The sequence below is a fragment of the Gymnoscopelus braueri genome (assembly GCF_963280865.1).
Source record: "Gymnoscopelus braueri genome assembly, chromosome: 19".
NCBI classification, from domain to species: Eukaryota; Metazoa; Chordata; class Actinopteri; order Myctophiformes; family Myctophidae; genus Gymnoscopelus; species Gymnoscopelus braueri.
Window position 1 is genome coordinate 9127180 of NC_137621.1, and position 18902 is coordinate 9146081.

Sequence of the window (18902 nt, forward strand, 5' to 3'; positions counted from 1 at the left end):
TAATCAGGCTTTCCAACCAATTTAAATACAATACCAATTGGTATTACTGAAGGGGAGAAATAAAGAGTTTAGATAGTAACTGGTTGTAAATCAGAAAAAAAGGTGTAGTCTCAAGCAAGAAGCAACTCAAGCATCATGTCTTGCAGTGGAGTTATGGCAAAGTGTCCCCTGCCAATATGGAGGTGACGTTGATGTAATAATGTCTTATGATTTAGAACCATAGAAATAAAATGTATAGAACAGACATTCTCTATTTACAGCAATGTTGCGTTTCCACGTCAAACACGCGGAAAAGGAAGTCATCAATCCGATGGCGGACGCGTGACGCGTTTGTTCGTTACGGTGTCCATAGCAACAAGCGCCATCGGGTCGCCCAGCAAAGAAAGTAAGCGGCTGTGAATACGAAAGAAAGTTTTTCCAACGTCGGGTCCGTGCCCCCACTGGGGGTCCAAATGGAACTCTTGTGGGTCTGTAACTCTGAGTGTACAAAAAGAACCGACTGGACCCTTATGGCTCCATTTGGTTCCATTTGTAAACTCTCAGAGTTAAATTAACGCTGAGGATTTAACAATGTCGACTTGGGTCCCAGAGGTAAGAAAATGTTATCAAATGGGGATCCGTGGCCTGGTGCATATCAAACTGGGAGACGTTGAAATAAAATATAAAAGGTTTAGAATCGCTGTTTTATAATATACAATTTTACATGGATGATCATAACTAAGCCACTTCATATGTGTTTACATTAAAATATGAAACTACATATCGTCGCTGTCAGGTGGAAACCTTGTATGTCCAAAACCGTTACTTTTGAAGAAATGATAAAACAAAAAAAAACAACAACCTGTGTTCCATTGGATCCAATGTAGTTATTATTCAGGAACAATATCTTAATACTTTTCATCGGTTAAATATGTGTAAAACTCACAGACACACTTGTCGCCAATGTCATTATTGGCAAAAAAAAATGCGTGACACTGTCTTACGAGTCTGACATGGTATACAATAGGCGTTCATTTATGAGACAAAAAACAAAACATAAAAAGCTGAACTATGGAGATACAAGGTTTCAAACTGACAAGAGAACAGCTGGAGACGCTTGGTGACAGAGTGACACCTTTCATGGCCTTTTCTTTTCCCCGTCATGCAGACAAATAAAACTAAATAAAAACTAGACTTCCCTTATTGATGGACAGACAGACAGACAGACAGACAGGTCAATGTTTGAATGCTAAGTTGCCCTACTCCAGTCTGGCCAGAGTTTAGTCCAGTGGTTCTCAAAGTGGGGTCCGGGGACCCCTGGGCGTCCTTGAGGAGGTCCCCAGATAAATTATTGATCGTTAGGATCCATGCGGCCCTAATGCATACCAAACTGGGGGTCCTTGAAATTAAAACAAAAACGTTTTGGAACTTCTGGTTTAGTCAACAACCAGCCCTCTGTACCCAGAATAACCAGTCCAGGTCCATTCCAAACCCACGCTAGTTAATAATATATATTTCTTTACATATTTGTGTGTGTGTGTCAGCGCTGTCCAGTATAAGCTCGGAACCAGGATGAAACGGACGCAGCGGCGGATGAAATCATCCCTCCAGAATTGACTGCTGGCTGCGAGACCTGCATACTCTGAGACACCTCCATGGGCTGACGGACAGAGAGGACAGACAGAGCTTAAGTTCAGGTCAAATCGTAGTACAAATACAGATTTGTAGATCGTCTACTTTCACTATTGTTTTTGTTTGTTGACATTTTCTGAAACATTTTCCCTATGACAGGATCAAAATGTGGAGAGATTATTAATAGATTTTATTAAATTATTGATTTATTTTTTATAATGGATTATATTAATTAGTTGGATTAAGTGTTGCACCCCTGGTGTCATGCGTGAGGTCGTACCTGTGAGGGCATGTCACAGAAGCGTGGGCTGGGGACAGTCTCCCAGTCGGTCCCCAGGTCCGTCTCCTCGTCGGTCACCTCATCCTCTCCACTCTCCTCAGCTCCGCCCTCCTCTGGCAACACAAACTCCATCGACTCCTCCAGGTCTGGACTCACCTCGAATGGCCCCGTCCTAACACACACACACACACACATGAATTCTCAACTTTTATTTTTTTTACTCCCAAATTGATATGCCTTAGGCACTGTCGTGCACATAGGCTTAAGAATTAGGCATCAACCACCCTATGTTTCGCATTGGATCTCAACGTGGGGTCCAGGGCCCACCAGAGGTTAAATTAATAGAGAATCTTACGGTTTAGATTGGGGTCCTGGAGATGAAAAAGTCATAGCGTGTAACATTCATCTCAGTCTTTTTTATCAACACCTCAGGTAGCCCTGCTGTCCTTACACCATCTGACTATGGGTGTGTAATATAACCATATTAAATGAACCACGGACGTGTTTTTTCAATGAATCTAACATGGTTAAAATGGAGTTTGAAGTTAATGGATTTGTATAGGAAGGGGACGTGTCTGATCTAAATGCTGGATCAAGCAACTTAAGAACTGTCTGGGATGCTCACAAAAGCCTGAGTAGATGTTAAAATGACCACAAACATGTTTGAAAGTGAAATATCCCTTTAAGTTGTTTTTTAGTTATGTTTAGGCTTAGTGCAATTGTTTACTGTGCCTGTAAAGAGTGGAAATAATAATGTATTCAGCTTGTATTTAAAAAAAATCAAATGCCATTTTCTAGTGCCTTATTTGACCAGTGGGTGTCACTGTTGCTGCACAGACACCATCTATTTTGCCCTACTCTGGCCTCTTCACCACTCTACTCGATTACCTTCACCTTCACCTACATGTGTTCAATAGTCCTTCTCACTTACAGTGCACTCCTGTACGTATTGAAATGGCTGAAGAAACATGTTATGGTCTTCTTTGTAGACTATAGAGTGAAGAAAAAACGCTGCAACCACACTGCCTTGCCCAGAGTATATTGAGAGCGACACCCGCATCCAACCTACCTGCCCAGACTGGGGTTGTCGAGGGCGACCAGGAACATGAGGTTCCTCAGCGTGTGTTGGGGGTGGAGCTTCTCACTGTCAACATGCTACGCACACACACACACACACACAAAATCAATTAATTAAAAAATATATTTTTACATCTTGTTTGCCATTTTTCAACCCTAACCCCATGGTGTACTAAAGAAAGCAGTAACTGCACACATGCGCATGTGCGGGCGCGTACAGCTCAAACAGCTGGTGGGGCGCCACTCCACCCCGCTCCGTGTCCACTGTACCACTGGACTAACGCCTGATCAGACCCTTGAGTGCCAAGCAGGTCGGGGGATTGAACCCCGAACTCCCAATCTCAGCGCAGACACTCTAACCACAAGGCAACTGAGCTGGTAAATGTAAAACTATAGTGCACAAACTGCACATATAAGAAAATAAGAAACACTAGTTACTGTTACTGAGGCTTATTCTGACTTTCGGAGGCATACAGAGCTCAAACAAGAAACAAAGCAAGCTTGCAAAAAGGACAACAGAAAAGTAAATGAAATGAGAATTACATACAGGCCTGGACTTTTGTCATTTTAGGAGCACGGCCACTTGGCCTTTGGTGTTATCCATTTTATGAGGGCACAAAGGCCAAATGCCAGGGCAGGAAGGCCATCAAATAAAACAAGATTTTAGTCCATTGAAAGAATTAATTGAATGTATGGGTGGAGGATGATTTTAAAGACTATCTGCAGTGAAATAAATAAATTATGGTATTTACAATCTGATGCATGCTCAGCCCTGCACAAATCAAAGTGAAGAAAGACACACTGGTGTCTACATATTGACAAGAAAGAAACGGAGGAGAAAGTGGTACAGTCAGCTCGGGCATTAAGGCCACTGTGGGCCTCAGGGCATGAGGGGCACAAGGCCAAACTGAGGGTCAAATTCCTGCCCTGCAGGTAACCATACATGAACAGCAATATACTACAATGCCGAGACAAGCTACCTTGTGTACATGCACCCGCCCACAGCAGTGTGTTACCTGTGAGAAGCAGAGATGTAGTATGTTGGTGTTGAGTTTGGTCAGAGTTCTGGTGAAACGGTAGCGGCTCAGGTTCTCTCCACAGAACTCACTAGAACAAACACACAGACACCTTCATCAAACCACTAACTTCACTGGTTCATTTGTTAACCGTTTAGTCCATTAGCTCAGTCGTTCTCGTGCCAAGGACCCCCAAATTCATATGTATTTGGCCGCGGACCCCCATCTGAAAATGTTTTGTGCCAGGGACCCCCCAGAAAAGAAGATTTGTGTTAAGAAATGCTTTTGAAAACACAAGCTTTGTATACTTGCTATTTTGAATAGCCAACGTATAAAATATGGATGAAGGTGTTCAAATGATTGTGATCATGTAAAATCAACATGAAGTTATATATCTCTGCTGTCCGGCAGAAACCAGCCAACTCCAAAATGTTCATTTTTCAGGAAATGACAAAAACAAAACAAAAAGTGGAGTTAGGAGGTTTTGTTCATCATTGATAAGAACATAAATGAACCTCCAAGCTCACAATGAGGTTGGAGGTCAAAAGGGGGTGGAGCCTGGAGTCAGCAAAACCAGCTAACTCCACCCCCCTTTGGTGGACTGGTGGCTGGTTTAGCAGAAAGTTTGAGGAAGCGCTTTTTAATACTTTTCATAGGTTCAATATTGTTTTAATCAACACACAGACGTAAAGGGTGTTCAATAGCACTGATTTATGGAAAAAAATGCAAAAGCTGAAAAATGGAGTTAGCTGGTTTCTGCCGGACAGCAACGATATTTAACCCATTCAAACCGGGAAAGCATCCGGGTCATTTTAGACGTTGGCTATTCAAAAGTAGCAGATATACAAGCTCACAGCACCGTCGTACGGAGAAGTATTCTCTCTCTCAGGGCAGAGCTGCGCCTGCTGCTGAACTCCCCCTCACACAGGCATGCACAGAGAGACAGAGAGACTTCCAAGCAGGTTAACGATGGCTCGTTGATTAATGGCAGCTGTGTCTGTGTGTTTAATATTCAACTGAACGTTTTCTGTAGCCTAGATATCAAGTAATTCCCTGTAAAGAGTTGGTCACTCTCTTCTAAGTTCCACTTCTCCTCAAAAGGACAACTTTATTTCCCATCCTGAACGACAAGCCTAATATTATTATTGCCTTTTGGCCTGATCGGACCATCTCTATTTATAACCAGTAACATTGACTCAATTACTAGGTTCCACTGTGTTTTAGAATGGTATAACAATTAATTGTATCTATTTCATAAAGGATTTTACTTGATTATTAAAACTTAATCTATTTTTGCTTGATAACTAGTCATTTTAGGTTGATTATTAATGACCGTGTAAAATTAACTATCAAGCCGCGGAATCAAGGATTGTTCTAGTTCTTGAAGGACTTGTTTATTATCTCAACCACTAAAACTCTATACTTAGTTGACCATATTCCCACGGGCTCTATACTAGGCTCCCTGCCTGTTTTCACTCTACACTAAATATGTTTAGAGTCTATGAGAGTCTGAGAATTGGAATGCTAGTGTTCATGTGGTTATATAAGTCACTATTAGACATGTACTAGTTAGTTAGTCAGTTACTTAGTTAATTGGTTAGTGTGTTTACCTGTTACAGAGCTTCTTGGGCAGGTTGACATCCAGTATGTGAGAAAGGATGTTAGCTAGCTGGGTGGCGTAGCACAGTGCTGCGCTGATGGTGTGAGCAGGATTTATATGGTCCAGCTCTGTTGGACACGGACACATGCAGGCACGCACACACACACACACACACGCACACGCACACGCACGCACACACACATATTTTAGAATTAGGGTCAACATCTTAAACCTTATACTTAGTTGACTGGAGTCTGCATTGCCTCCCTTCCTCTACACTGAATATCCTCACCAAAAATAGCCGATCTACAAGCTCTTGTAGATTGGCTATTTTCACAGAATGTTCACCCCAGAATAGGGACACTAGGGTTCATGTGGTTAAAGCTCCTTCTTTAGTGAGTAAAATGTTACTTTGACCAATCTGTACGGTGAGAGTATGTTAAAATACAACAATATAACTTATACAATTGTGGAAATTAAACACAGACAACTCAGATGGCTCGGACATGTCCTTAGAATGGACCAGAACCGCATTCCTGAAGCAGCCTTGAGATGGACCTCAACTGGAAAGAGGAAACAAGGGAGGCCACAAACAACCTGGCTAAGAACTGTGACCTCAGAACCTAACATGGGGTGAGTCACAACATGCTGCACAGGATAGGACCAGATGGAAGCACATAGTCACAGTCTTATGTTCTAAGGATTAAGTAAGTATACAATTGTGGCGGACGCCTGTCTGCCATGCATGTCTCTATGGTAGAGACATCAGTGTGCCGATCACCGCTCCTGGCTGTGTCCGACAACCTGAAAATGTACGACCCGACGTTGATTCGTTATCCCAACCATGAGAAGTCCATGTTTACCGATGTCTCAGCTATAAGCTATTTGTGATGCAGATGACAGGTCAGCTCAAGCCTCCGCTCTTAAAGCACTTTCTGTGGACACTGAGCCCTGGAGTTACAGTGTGCAGCTAGGGCCGTCACCATTACAAATTCAAGTTTACGATTAATTGTCACAAATAATTGCGATGAACGATTCCATTGTGTTTTTGGCATTGAACATTGGAACATGTGAATCAAATTTGTATTTAAGATTGCCTTTAAGGCTTCGTAATCAAAAATTGCACACGGCAGATAACAAATAACTTAAAATATACAAAGAAATTACTGACACATTTAATCATTTTATACTTAAAAAATATTTAAACATAGCAGAAATGTCTGTTTCTGCTTTTTTTTTTTATCTCAACGATTATGAGGATTATGCAAAATAATTGCGATTATCTCAAATAATTGTGATTACACGATTATGTAATAATTGTGTCAGGCCTATGTGCAGCTTGAAGTTAAAGATAATTCTTCTGTGTAGGTGTCACCTGGTCCTTGGCTGGTGCTCTTCTCCTCCACCCAGCTGTAATAGGTGGAGCAGTCTCCGTTGCTCGGCAGGGTGACCGGCGGACCCGTGATGCTGATGCTCGTTTCTCCGTTCTGATCGTCCCAGACCCAGCGGCCAGACAGGTATGTGGTTCTCCGAGCCTCCGCCAGCTCGCTCACCGTGCTGGAGGTCAGCGCCATGTCACACTCTGCCAACACGTCGGCGGGGTCTCTGAGGGGCAGGAAGAGAGGAGGGGGGGGGGGGGTATTACAAGAAGAGAAGATACAACTTCAATGATCTTTCCATGAGGTTAAAGCAGGGGTGTCAAGCTCATTCCAGACAGACCACAGAAACTAGATGGTCAGCAAACATTTTTAGCATTTGAGTTTTTTCCCCCAATTTCATATCATTGCTGTCAGGAGGAAAAAGTTACTTTTCAGGAAATGGGAAAAACTGACCTGTGTTCCCCTGCATCCAATGTAGTTATCATTTAGTCCAAAGAAAATATGAAATTGGGCGATACAAGGTGACAGCGATGACATGAAAGTAGAGGATCAGTACTTGCTTAGATTAACTCAACAGTTTTGTAATTGCATTTCATAAACCATTCGAAACGTGGCCTGGGTGATCTTTTGAGACCAGGGCTAGTTCTCCTCCTACGTCTCCCTCTCTCTGTGTCAGCACTGTGTGTGTGTGTGTGTGTGTGTGTGTGTGTGTGTGTGTGTGTGTGTGTGTGTGTGTGTGTGTGTGTGTGTGTGTGTGTGTGTGTGTGTGTGTGTGTGTGTGTGTGTGTGTGTGTGTGTGTGTGTGTGTGTGTGTGTGTGTGTGTGTAGGGGGGAGTTAGGAGCTGCAGCCTGAGAGATACTGTGCGTTACATTTCTACATCTACGGTGTTTTACCGAGAGACAATAGTTCTCCATTCAACTATGTTTTACCAAGAGAGAATACTCCTCCATACAATGGCGATCGGATCGATGAATTTACCCTTGATCGAATGTCCCGATCAAAGCCAATAGAGGCATTATCGGCCGATTGTTTGCCGATCGCTCGAAGCATCTCTAACTGTAACCTTTAACAATTACATCATGTGTAAGTTTGAAGCTTTGCATGTTCAAGGCCATAGTATCATTATGACTTTAAATCCAGTTCAACGTGGTGGGTAGTTTGAGCATGACACGGGTGTTAGACAGGTGATAGGTACTGTAGAAGGAATAAGGTGGGTTGTACTATTGACAAGGTCATCAGGGGATAAAAAACGTTCTGCACAACGGGTGCGAGAGAGGATTCCAACCCCAAAGAGAGACGGGGCACTCCTGCCCAGAGGAGAATGAGTCTTTACGAGGAGGCATCTACTGCTATACTTAGAATACTGCAGATTCACATTCAGCTAATATTTCTTGCATTGTCCGTCTTTTGGCTTGAATAGCTGTCTCTGGGAATATTCATGAGTATGACTTATCAGGCCATACTTGGATATTTTCAGGTTCAGATTCAGCTGTAAATTCTGGCATCGTCCGTCTTTTGGCTTGAACGGCTGTCTGGCAATATTCACGTAAAGTGTAGCTTGTCTACAGTTTAAGAACATGGGCTCCATCCATTGGGTCGTAAAGGAAGTCCAAAGACCGAACAGCAGGAGGCTGTCAAGGTCGAGAAGGGCCTGTACAACCCTTTATCCACCTATCTAAATTATATTATGTTATCAAGAATCAGAATGGTGGGGAGATTACTGACAGGGACTTTTATTTTAATCTCTTTAATTTGAAGAACTATTACACTGTCTGATGTATCTTTACCCTGTATCACAAAACCCTTTTAGAAAGAGACGGCGTTGAACACAGAGTTCCGGAGATGACATGTGAACCCAGAGGATACAAATCAAATTAGACCACCTTGATACTTGAATGCTGGGCAGGTGGCCGCTTATCTGTATACATTCTTTGCTGGAACACCACATTCAGAGAACATTTGCCCTTGTACTGAACTATCTCCGAATATAGGGGTGGTTGATAACCAGGAGATAGATTTATGAGCTCTGAGTCAATCCATGTGATTTTGATGCTGTATTTACTAATACAGCTGGGGGGGACCGCCTAGAACCCCCTCAATGACCTATGGGGGTCCCCGTCAGACCCCAGTTTGAGAGGCACTGATGAATGTGAGTTGCTGCAGTACCTGCTGCCTTGCTTGTCCTCCTGCAGAGAGAAGATGTGCGTGGTCAGCTCCAAAATGTTGTCCCTTCGGACCTGAGACAGAAGCTCCAGGCGAGCCAGAAACTCCTTCCTCCTCCTCTCCAGCACCTCCCCCAGGCGGCGGTTGTGGCGTTCGATCTTGTCTCGCTTCTCCTGGTGTCTCCCCGCTCGCCGCTGCAGCCTCTGACTCTCCTCTCCGGAGCGCAAAAGCAGCTCCTTACCTAGAAAGAGAAGAAGAAGGAACACATATACTATACGCATATACTTATACATACTATAACTTGTGTGTGTGTGTGTGTGTGTGTGTGTGTGTGTGTGTGTGTGTGTGTGTGTGTGTGTGTGTGTGTGTGTGTGTGTGTGTGTGTGTGTGTGTGTGTGTGTGTGTGTGAGTGAGTGGGTGGTCGCATCGCGGCGTGTTGTGAGCTTGCAGATCTGCTATTTTCAAACATTTTTGTACTTTTGATACTTTAAGTATATTTTGATGCCAGTACTTTTGCACTTTTACTCAAGTAACATCTTGAACACAGGCCTTTTACTTGTAACAGAGTATTTTTATATTATGGTATTGCTACTTTTTACTTAAGTACAAAATGTGAGTACTTCTTCCACCACTGATGCAGACAGAGGGGAACCGAGGGGAGGGGTATCATGACCTTTGACCGTGAACCTTCCTGGTTGTGGCTTCAAATGTCTTCATCTGCTTGACTTTGACATCATTCTTTGTTTAACCCTTTAAGACCTGAGAATATTCTAGAAATGTCTTCTAAATCCTAAAAAGATTTTGAAAAAAAACCCCAATTTTTTTTTCCTCGATTTTTCAAAAATAGCAGATCTACAAGTTCATAGCGCGGCACTCGGTGCCGCGCTATGAGCTTGTATATCTGCTATTTTTGAATAGCCTAAAGAAATCTAAAGTGACACAGATGCATTCCAGGTATCAATGGGTTAACCCATTAAGACCGGGAAAGCCTCTGTGTCATTTTAACTTTTATTTGGCTATTCAAAAATAGCAGATCTACAAGCTCATAGCACGGCACCGAGTGCCGCGCTATGAGCTTGTAGATCTGCTATTTTTGAAAAATCTTGACAATTTGTGTAAATCTTTGAATATATATGTCTTTCAAAGCGTTCAAAACATTTGTAACTCCAATCTTTGCTTCTGGAACAACATAGCAAAGACTTGAGTTACAAATGTTCACTTTAAATATATATATATTCAAAGATTTGTACACATTTTCCAGATTATTTTTCAAAAATAGCAGATCTACAAGCTCATAGCGCGGCTATGGTGCTGTGCTATGAGCTTGTATATCTGTGAGCTTGTATATCTATTTTTGAATAGCCAAAGAAATCTAAAATGACACAGATGCGTTCACGGATTGAATGGGTTAAAAGTATATATTGTATATAGAGGTAAACTCACATGTTTTCACCTCTTCGTTCCCACAGCAGATAGCTTCTTTCAGCTGTTCAATTTTCATCTTACAGGACATGATCTTCCATTTCTGGGACAAAGGGGTCAGAATCACACACTTCATTAGCCATCTGAGGTTCAACTGCTTCTCACCTCTGGTCTGGAACATCCACACTGTTTCTAGTATACCTGCTCTAGCCCCAATAGACTGCAATAATAGGGGAACATCAGTTAATCGAACTAATCAGTTAAATCAATTATTTAAAAAGAATATCGATCATTTTATAAAATAATCGATTAATAATCAATCCCGATTGGTCACAATAGGAAAACGTTCTGTGAAAATAGGAGATCTACAAGCTCACAACACGTCACAACTGGATGCATTTTCTTTGTACATTCTTTGTACACCTGCTATTTTCAGTGAAGACATTTGGTGTAGAGGGGGGAAATAAGGAGTGGCCCAAGTACAGAACTTAGGGGGATCCCGGTCAAAGAAGTATATAGGTTTTAAGTGTATGAACCCTAATGTCCATATTCTGAGGCAAACCTTTGCTGAAAATAGCCGATCGACAACGCTCAGCAAAGGTGTGCCTTAGAATATGGACGATAGGGTTTATACGCTTATAATTTAATGATTAATGTTGTCTTACCATCTGATCAGCCTGAATTTTCCCATCCATGGCTTGCATTACACTGGAAAAAAAACAAAGTGAAAACAATTTCACATTCATTCAGCAACTTCAGTTGTTTGGTTTTGTACATATAGGCCTGGTACACAATAATACTGTTCACAGCTATACACTGTGGGGAGATACAAAACAAAGCCATGTGTGTCCTGACACACTCTGTCTAACAGTGCTCTGTCTAAAAGAGTACTGACACACTCTGTCTAACAGTGCTCTGTCTAAAAGGGTACTGACACACTCTGTTTAACAGTGCTCTGTCTAAAAGTGTACTGACACACTCCGTCTAACAGTGCTTCAAGGCACTAGGGTGGCGCAGTGGTTAAGTCCCTGCCCACCACCACGGAAGTTGTGGGTTTGAATCCACCTTTGGCCCGTGTTCGGGGGAGGGAAGCTGGGCGGGGAGGGTGATATTGGTCATTGCACATACTCCTTTGGCACCGGTCAGCAGGGAGTGTTGGGCGGGAGGAGTAGGACGAAGGCCCCACGTCCTGCCGGTGGGGGCTCCTCACTGGCAGGTGAGTCAGTGGGATAGAACAGCAGTGACCACACAGAAATGTGTGTGGGGAGGCATTAATTGGCATAACGACTAAATTGGGGAGAAAAAGGGGGTACAAAATAATTGGCTACTCTAAACAAAAAAAATCTTATTTTTTAAAAACAGTGCTTCAAAAAGGAAATTAAAATATAGCCTCAAGTTTCATTCAAAAGAGAATTTATTTGTACGGTTATTTGAGATGCGAAGCTATTGAGAAACTGTCTGTCTGTCATGACTCCGTACACTGTATCATCGTCAAATCATATCACAAGGCCATGAAACCTTATATCTCTACATCGATATCTGATATATGGTGCAATTTGTTATGCAAAGATCAAAATGGTCAATTACTGAACACACTGTACATCATTTCTGAACTATTCATCTTAAAAGGATGAAAAGCCATTTAATGTCCTTGCATACAAGTTATTTTTAGATGATGTAATATTACAAATAAAAGTTATTTATGTACACATCTCTGGTGGAAATGAATCGCGCACAACGTTTACCTCTGTTGAAGCTGCTCTTTTTCTTCTCGAAGCTTCTTCAGTGTCTCCAGTTTATCAATGTATCTACACAAAACACAAGTACACATCAATCATTTACATGGAATATGAACACTTTGGTGTCACTTGCCAAGAAGAACAGAGCTTCCTGACAAATTTAGAATTAGTCATGTACTTATTTGGAATTGTGTCAAGAAAGGGACATGACTGAAGATAGAAGTATTTGTTCCACTATTTATGGTCATGTCCAAGAGTTTTGGAGGGAAAGTTGGGCAGGAAATCAGGAATAACGGAGGATCTTGTTAATTAACATTGTACCAGAACCAAAATTCTTTCTGCTAGGCCTCTATCCTGTTGGATAGAGGCCACAGGACACAGAATAAAGCACAATGAGAGAATATTTATAGATATCTGTCTTTTACAAGCAAAAAGAGTAATAGCATTAAGCTGGAGGAGGCCAGACAAACCAAGCATTGCACAGTGGTTCAAGGAACTGTCTTTATGTTTACCTCTGGAAAAGAATTACTTATATTCTTAAGGACAAACAATAGTTGTTTCAGGAGGTGTGGGGTCGTTTTATACAATATATTGCAAATAATAATCTGTCACATTTAATGGAAGAACCTGGAGAGGAGTAGTGCTGATGTTATTGTCATTATGTGTTGTTCTTTTGTTGTTATTTTGTGTGATTGTCTTGTAATGTTTAAATGTAATTGCCCTTTTTGTTTTCTGTTATGTAATGTAATGTTGTTTGGAAAAAAAAAAATTAAATAAATATATTGTTGGGGGGGGGAAAAATGAAAGGGACATGGCACTGCCATCTGTGTATTGGTTCATATCAGACACACGCCAGAACACTAAAACGAGTAACAGACAGAGGTGGAAAAAGTACTCACATTTCTTACTGAAGTAAAAGTATCACTACTGCAATAAAGAAATACTCTGTTACAAGTAAAAGCCAGGAATAAAAAATGTACTTGAGTAAAAGTACAAAAGTATTGGCATCAAAATGTACTTAAAGTACCAAAAGTAAAAGTACTCATTGTGCAGAATGTCCCATTTCAACGCAACGCATTGTGAGCTTGTAGATCATCTATTTTCAAATGGCCAAAATGTAAATCTACAAAGTAACTAAAGTTTTCATATACAGTAATTGTAGTGGAGTAAAAGTACAATATTTGCCTCTGAGATGTGGTGGAGAAGAAGTAAAAGTATTGGAAATTCTCAAGTAAAGTACAAATACCTCAAAATTGTACTTAAGTACAGTACTTAAGTAAATGTACTTCGTTACTTTACACCACTGGTAACAGGGCATGATAATCAACAACACATCATCACAAAGTTATTTTCAGTTATAAACATTATGTAAGGCTAGAGGGAGAGTGTACCACCTGTGGGTCAGCAAATTGGCTAAGTAACCTGAAGCCTGCTGCTGGATCCTGGTACATAAATATCTAACTGGTTGTAAACATGTCAGGGAGCTAAGACTTATTTCTTCACTCTTGCTTTTAGTTGATTTTTATTACATTTTTCTAAACCTCTGCGTTGTTATTCATGTCTTCAATCTCCGTGGCCGTGAGATGAGATAGACAGCAGTGACTTAAGTATGTGCCATATCGGATCTGTATTGATGCTGCCTGATCGGAATCGGATCGGGAGTGAAACATCTTGATCGCGGCACCTCTAGTTGTGATAATGTGTATTTTCAGACATTTATCCACTTAAATTAAACCGTCAATTCTTAGTAAACTTGACCTTTCTATGTACTTGGTCTGGTCTTTTTTTCCCCTCTACGCCACCAATAAACCTCTTTGCCGAAAATAGCCGATCTACAGGCTTGTAGATCTGCTATTTTTGGCTAAAGTTCTCCTCAGAATAGGGATGCTAGGGTTCAAGTGGTTAATGTAAAAAACTAAATATCCTATCACAAAAAGATTTGGCGGCCCCCCTGTAGTAACTCTGAGGTTCGTGGCCGCTTCTGTGAAAGCACCAAGGTTCCGAGAATCTAGAATGGAACCAAAGTTCTTTTGGTGGAAAAGGGGCCTCTGAGAGTGACCCTTATGGGTCCATTATTTTATACACTCTCAGAGTTATGGGGGTCATTGAAATTAAAACGTTTGAGAACCACTGGTGTGTAACGTTCTACTGGCTCCCCGAGCGGTAGCGGGCGGGTTCGGAGGTAATCAAACCTTTCAGGGTTTCTCCCGTCTATGTATTGGAAGTCTCCAGCCCGGATGCAGCGGGCGCAGGTCAGGCGGCGGCGGGCCGTACTGCAGAGGGGACAGCGCTCCACGGCCACGTACAGACCCTCGGCGTCGTCCACAGACTCCACCATCACGCTGCCCCCGGCTGGGGGGCGGTAGGCCTGTGAATCACAATTTGGGCATTTAGCAGAGACGCTCTTAATTTACCCAGAGCGACTTACAGTAGCGCTGTTAGGATTATGACGTTTTTACGTGAGGATTAATTGTCACAGAAATAATTGCGATTAACATTAAATTGTGTTATTGTCCATGAACACTGAATAAAATTTCTGTTTGGCTTTTAGGCTTTCAAGTTGCACAGGGCAGATGTGACAGATAGATGTGATACAAAGAAATAACTGGCATATTTAATGACTTTAAATATTAATAGTGGAAATAGCCGATCTACAAGCGAGCTCGTAGATCTGCTATTTCTAACCAAGGACCAAGGATCAGTCTCTAAACAGACAAGAAAATAACTTGCAGTGGTGGAAAAAGTACTCAAATACTGTATCAATACTGCAATGTAGAAATACTCTGTTACAAGTAAAAGTCCGGAAGACTTGATTTTCAAATGTATAAAATGTATAAAAATCTTGATAGCAGATCTACAAGCTCACAATGTGTTGCATTGCGACGCATTGTGAGCTTGTAGATCGGCTATTTTCAAATGGCCGAAATGTATATAGGGCTGAAGTGGTTAATCTATGTTTTGTAATAATACCGGTAATCAAAATCTACAAAGTAACTAGTAACTAAAGGGTGCAAATAATTGTAGTGGAGTAAAGTATAATATTTGTCTCTGAGATGTAGTGGAGTAGAAGTAAAAGTACTGAAAATTGGAAATATTCCAGTAATGTAGAAATACCTCAAAATATTACTTAAGTACAGTACTTGAGTAAATGTACATAATTACTTTACACCACTGACTGTACATTGAAACTATAGGATACCGGGTAAACAATGAACCTAACATCTTAATCAGCACATTAATAGTCTGGTCTGATCTTACTGTAATTGTCTGGTCTGATATAAATCACGATTATTATTTTTGCATAATCATCAGAATCTTTACAACTCTATATGTATACATTCATCCGTTGAAAAATAGTTATAATAGCCGATCTGCAAGCTCACAACGGGTCACAATGCGATGCATTATGAGCTTGCAGATCAGCTAAAAATTGTTTTAATTGTTTCAAATTATAAAATGCATGCCTTGTTTTGGCCATAGTTAGTAAATTATTTATTTTTATTGGACATTGTCAGTCATGTATGTGTATAATTATTTGTTTTATATGCCATGTCTTCCCTGATCAATTATTTTGTTTACAAAACCTAAAAGGCTAACATAAATGGTCATTCTGATTTAGTAATGTTCCCATGTTCAATGCCAAAAACACAACTAACGTTAATCGCAGTGGTGGAAGAAGTACTCAGATGTGTTACTTCAGTAAAAGTATCAATACTGAAATGTAGAAATTACAAGTAAAAGCCCAATAATCAAAATTTACTTCAGTAAGAGTATAAAAGTATTGTCATCAAAATATACTTAAAGTACCAAAAGTAAAAGTACTCATTATGCAGAATGTCCAATTTCACAAGTTTTAACATGTCTAAAAATCTTTTGAAAATAGCAGATCTACAAGCTCAAAACACGTCGCTTTTAGATCTGCTATTTTCAAATAGCCAAGTATATGGGGCTGAAGTGGTTAGTGTATGTTTTTGTAAAAAATCAACAAATGAACTAATAACTAAGGCTGTAGTGGAGTAAAAAGTGCAAGATATGTCTCTGAGATGTAGTGGGAGTAGATAAAGCATAAAACACTGTACTGAAGTACAGCACTTGAGTACATGTACTTATAGTAACTTTCCACCAATGGTTAATGGCTAGCTGTAGAATACAACTCTCGTTGACGTATTTATTTTTAGATTGAAAACGTCAGAATCATAAATACTTCTATGAGAGTTGTATTCTACAGCTAGTTAATGGCAGTTATTCTGTAGGACATTGGTTCTCAAAGTGGGGTCCGGGGACCCCCAGGGGTACTTGAGGGGATACCAGGGGGTCCCCAGCTAAATTATTTATAGGAACCAAATGGACCCTTATGGGTCTGTAACTCTGAGTGTGAACCATCCATTTGTACACTCTCAGAGTTAAATTAACATTGATTTTACAATATGAATTGGGGTCCCAGAGATAGAAATGCCATTAAATGGGGGTCCGTAGCCTAATGCATGTCAAACTGGGGGGGTCCTTAAATTACAATGATTGAGAATCACTGCTAGAAATCTTCTCTTATGGGGGTCCCTGGCTTATGTTTTCAAATGGGGGTCCGCAAGCTAATAAGTGTTAATTCGGGGGTCCTTGACATGAAAAAGTTTGAGAACCACTGCTGTAGGATAATGAACTGTCTCATGATGGTGGTGGTGACAGACAGACAGACAGTACCGGGGGTGGTGTGGTGGTGGAGGAGGTGGTGGTGGGGTGAGGAGGAGGCCGTCCAGCCGGCTGGGACGCCGGGGGAGAGGCGTCCTCCTCCGGGAGGTCCGCAAGTAACGAGGACGCCGCCGCCATGCTAATGCTAAAGCTAATGCTAACGACAATAACAACACGTCGTGAAAACGCTTGACTTTTAAGGACTTATTTGTGGCTACGACGTGACGACGTTCATCTTCTCTACGTTGACGTAGGGTCGTGTTCGTTCTTTAGAAGGTGTCTTTTAGGAGGGAGATACTGATAATAAACACTGTTGTTATTGTTATCGGAGTCTAACGGTTCTCCTCCTCCTCTCTGCCACAATACTTCCTGGTTCCTCCAACCACGTGACACACACTTTGTTTATCTGATGACGTACTTGTCAAGGGCGGAGTCTGGAGCCACGCTGCTGCTGCTGTGGCTCAACCAGCGTGGTCTAATATGAGAGTGACGACACCTAGCGTTGACTCCCATTGTAAGAATGGAATGCGGAAATGCTCGCTCTATCTCACAGAGGAAGTTCCATTGTTTGGAACTACAGCCCATAGCGGCCCTCTTTGCGGCGAGATCAAAGCGTGTCATAACTCTCTCTCTCTCTCTCTCTCTCTCTCTCTCTCTCTCTCTCTCTCTCTCTCTCTCTCTCTCTCTCTCTCTCTCTCTCTCTCTCTCTCTCTCTCTCTCTCTCTCTCTCTCCCCCCCCAAATCGCTAAACCCACAAAAATAATGTTGAATGTTAAGTAAATCAAATATTAAAAAACAAGTGAGGGCTGTACAGTCTAAATCTAAATGAAGACGTTAATGCATGTGATATTTGGCTAGGCAAACAAAACAAAAACAAAAAAATCTGAATAAAATAAAAATCCTTTCCACTTCTCTTCCCTATTTTTGGGCATGTCAGTAAATTGTAAATGGTGCTCATAAAGTTGTAGTTCATGGGTCTTCAGCAGGAGATTTTCAGAGTTACTGCAGAGGGGGAGGGGGGGGGCACCTCATTATAGTCTGACTCTGAACAGTATTAGCCAAGATAATTTTTTTACATTTACACAACACTGGTATGGTTGTCAAAAAAAACTATGAAGCCATCAGAGCTGCAGTATCACTTGGAGACAGACAACACTGTAGTGTAGGTCACGTATAGAATAAACCAATAGAATACTTCTAAACTAGTGTCACATCTACCAACCAGACACCACACATTGATGAGACAATCACCAAATGTGGTGAGGTAGCCAGTGTTTACAGTATGTTTTTATGTTACCTAAGGCGCCCGTCCACACAGTAAGCCGCAGTCATCGCCCAGCGTGTCCCAAGCAGCACTGCTCCACAGAGGTGGTCGTATTGTGTGGTGTGACTGGTGTCCACACCTGAAGAGACACCTGACACAAACACAAATATGGTTCGAGTGAAATATGTCATTTAAGCTTAGTAAATAACGACATGTCATTAGCAGAGTTCCAAAACATTTAGCTGTCGGGCACTGTGTGTGGCATGGCCAGTATCTATCTTACACGTGTGTGTGTGTGTGTGTGTGTGTGTGTGTGTGTGTGTGTGTGTGTGTGTGTGTGTGTGTGTGTGGAATGTACACTGTAGCATCATCAGTGATAATCTAACTCAGAGAGTGTACAAATACAACTGTGCACTGTGAATGTGTTTACTTTACTCTGAGAGTGTACAAATGGAACCAAATACTTGGTTCCATTCCATTTGTACACTCTCCCTATAGACTGACCAATTATTTGTTTACCGGCAACATTGAGACTGGATGCACAGGTGATTGTTTCATGCAATCAATTATCAACCTGTTGTTTTGGGGTGCGCTGGTTTCAGTTTTTTTTTGTGTGTTGGCTGGTGCTGCGCGCCCTAGCAAGACCTGATAGAATGGGTTTCAT

The 18902-nt window shown here is 41.5% G+C and overlaps 1 protein-coding gene across 1 annotated transcript; it reads right to left on the reverse strand.

Moving 5' to 3' along the window:
• Positions 1-470: 470 nt before the first annotated feature.
• On the reverse strand, positions 471-17323 carry atg14 (autophagy related 14). Its single transcript, XM_080414759.1, has 12 exons — positions 16987-17323; positions 14481-14656; positions 12295-12357; positions 11215-11257; positions 10571-10652; positions 9131-9368; positions 6960-7189; positions 5595-5712; positions 3985-4075; positions 2961-3046; positions 1892-2063; positions 471-1639 (listed from the first exon to the last, which is right to left on the reverse strand). Exons 1-12 carry the CDS (start codon positions 17110-17112, stop codon positions 1520-1522), a joined length of 1545 nt encoding a protein of 514 aa, XP_080270885.1. The 5' UTR covers positions 17113-17323; the 3' UTR covers positions 471-1519.
• Between the last annotated feature and the right edge of the window lie 1579 nt (positions 17324-18902).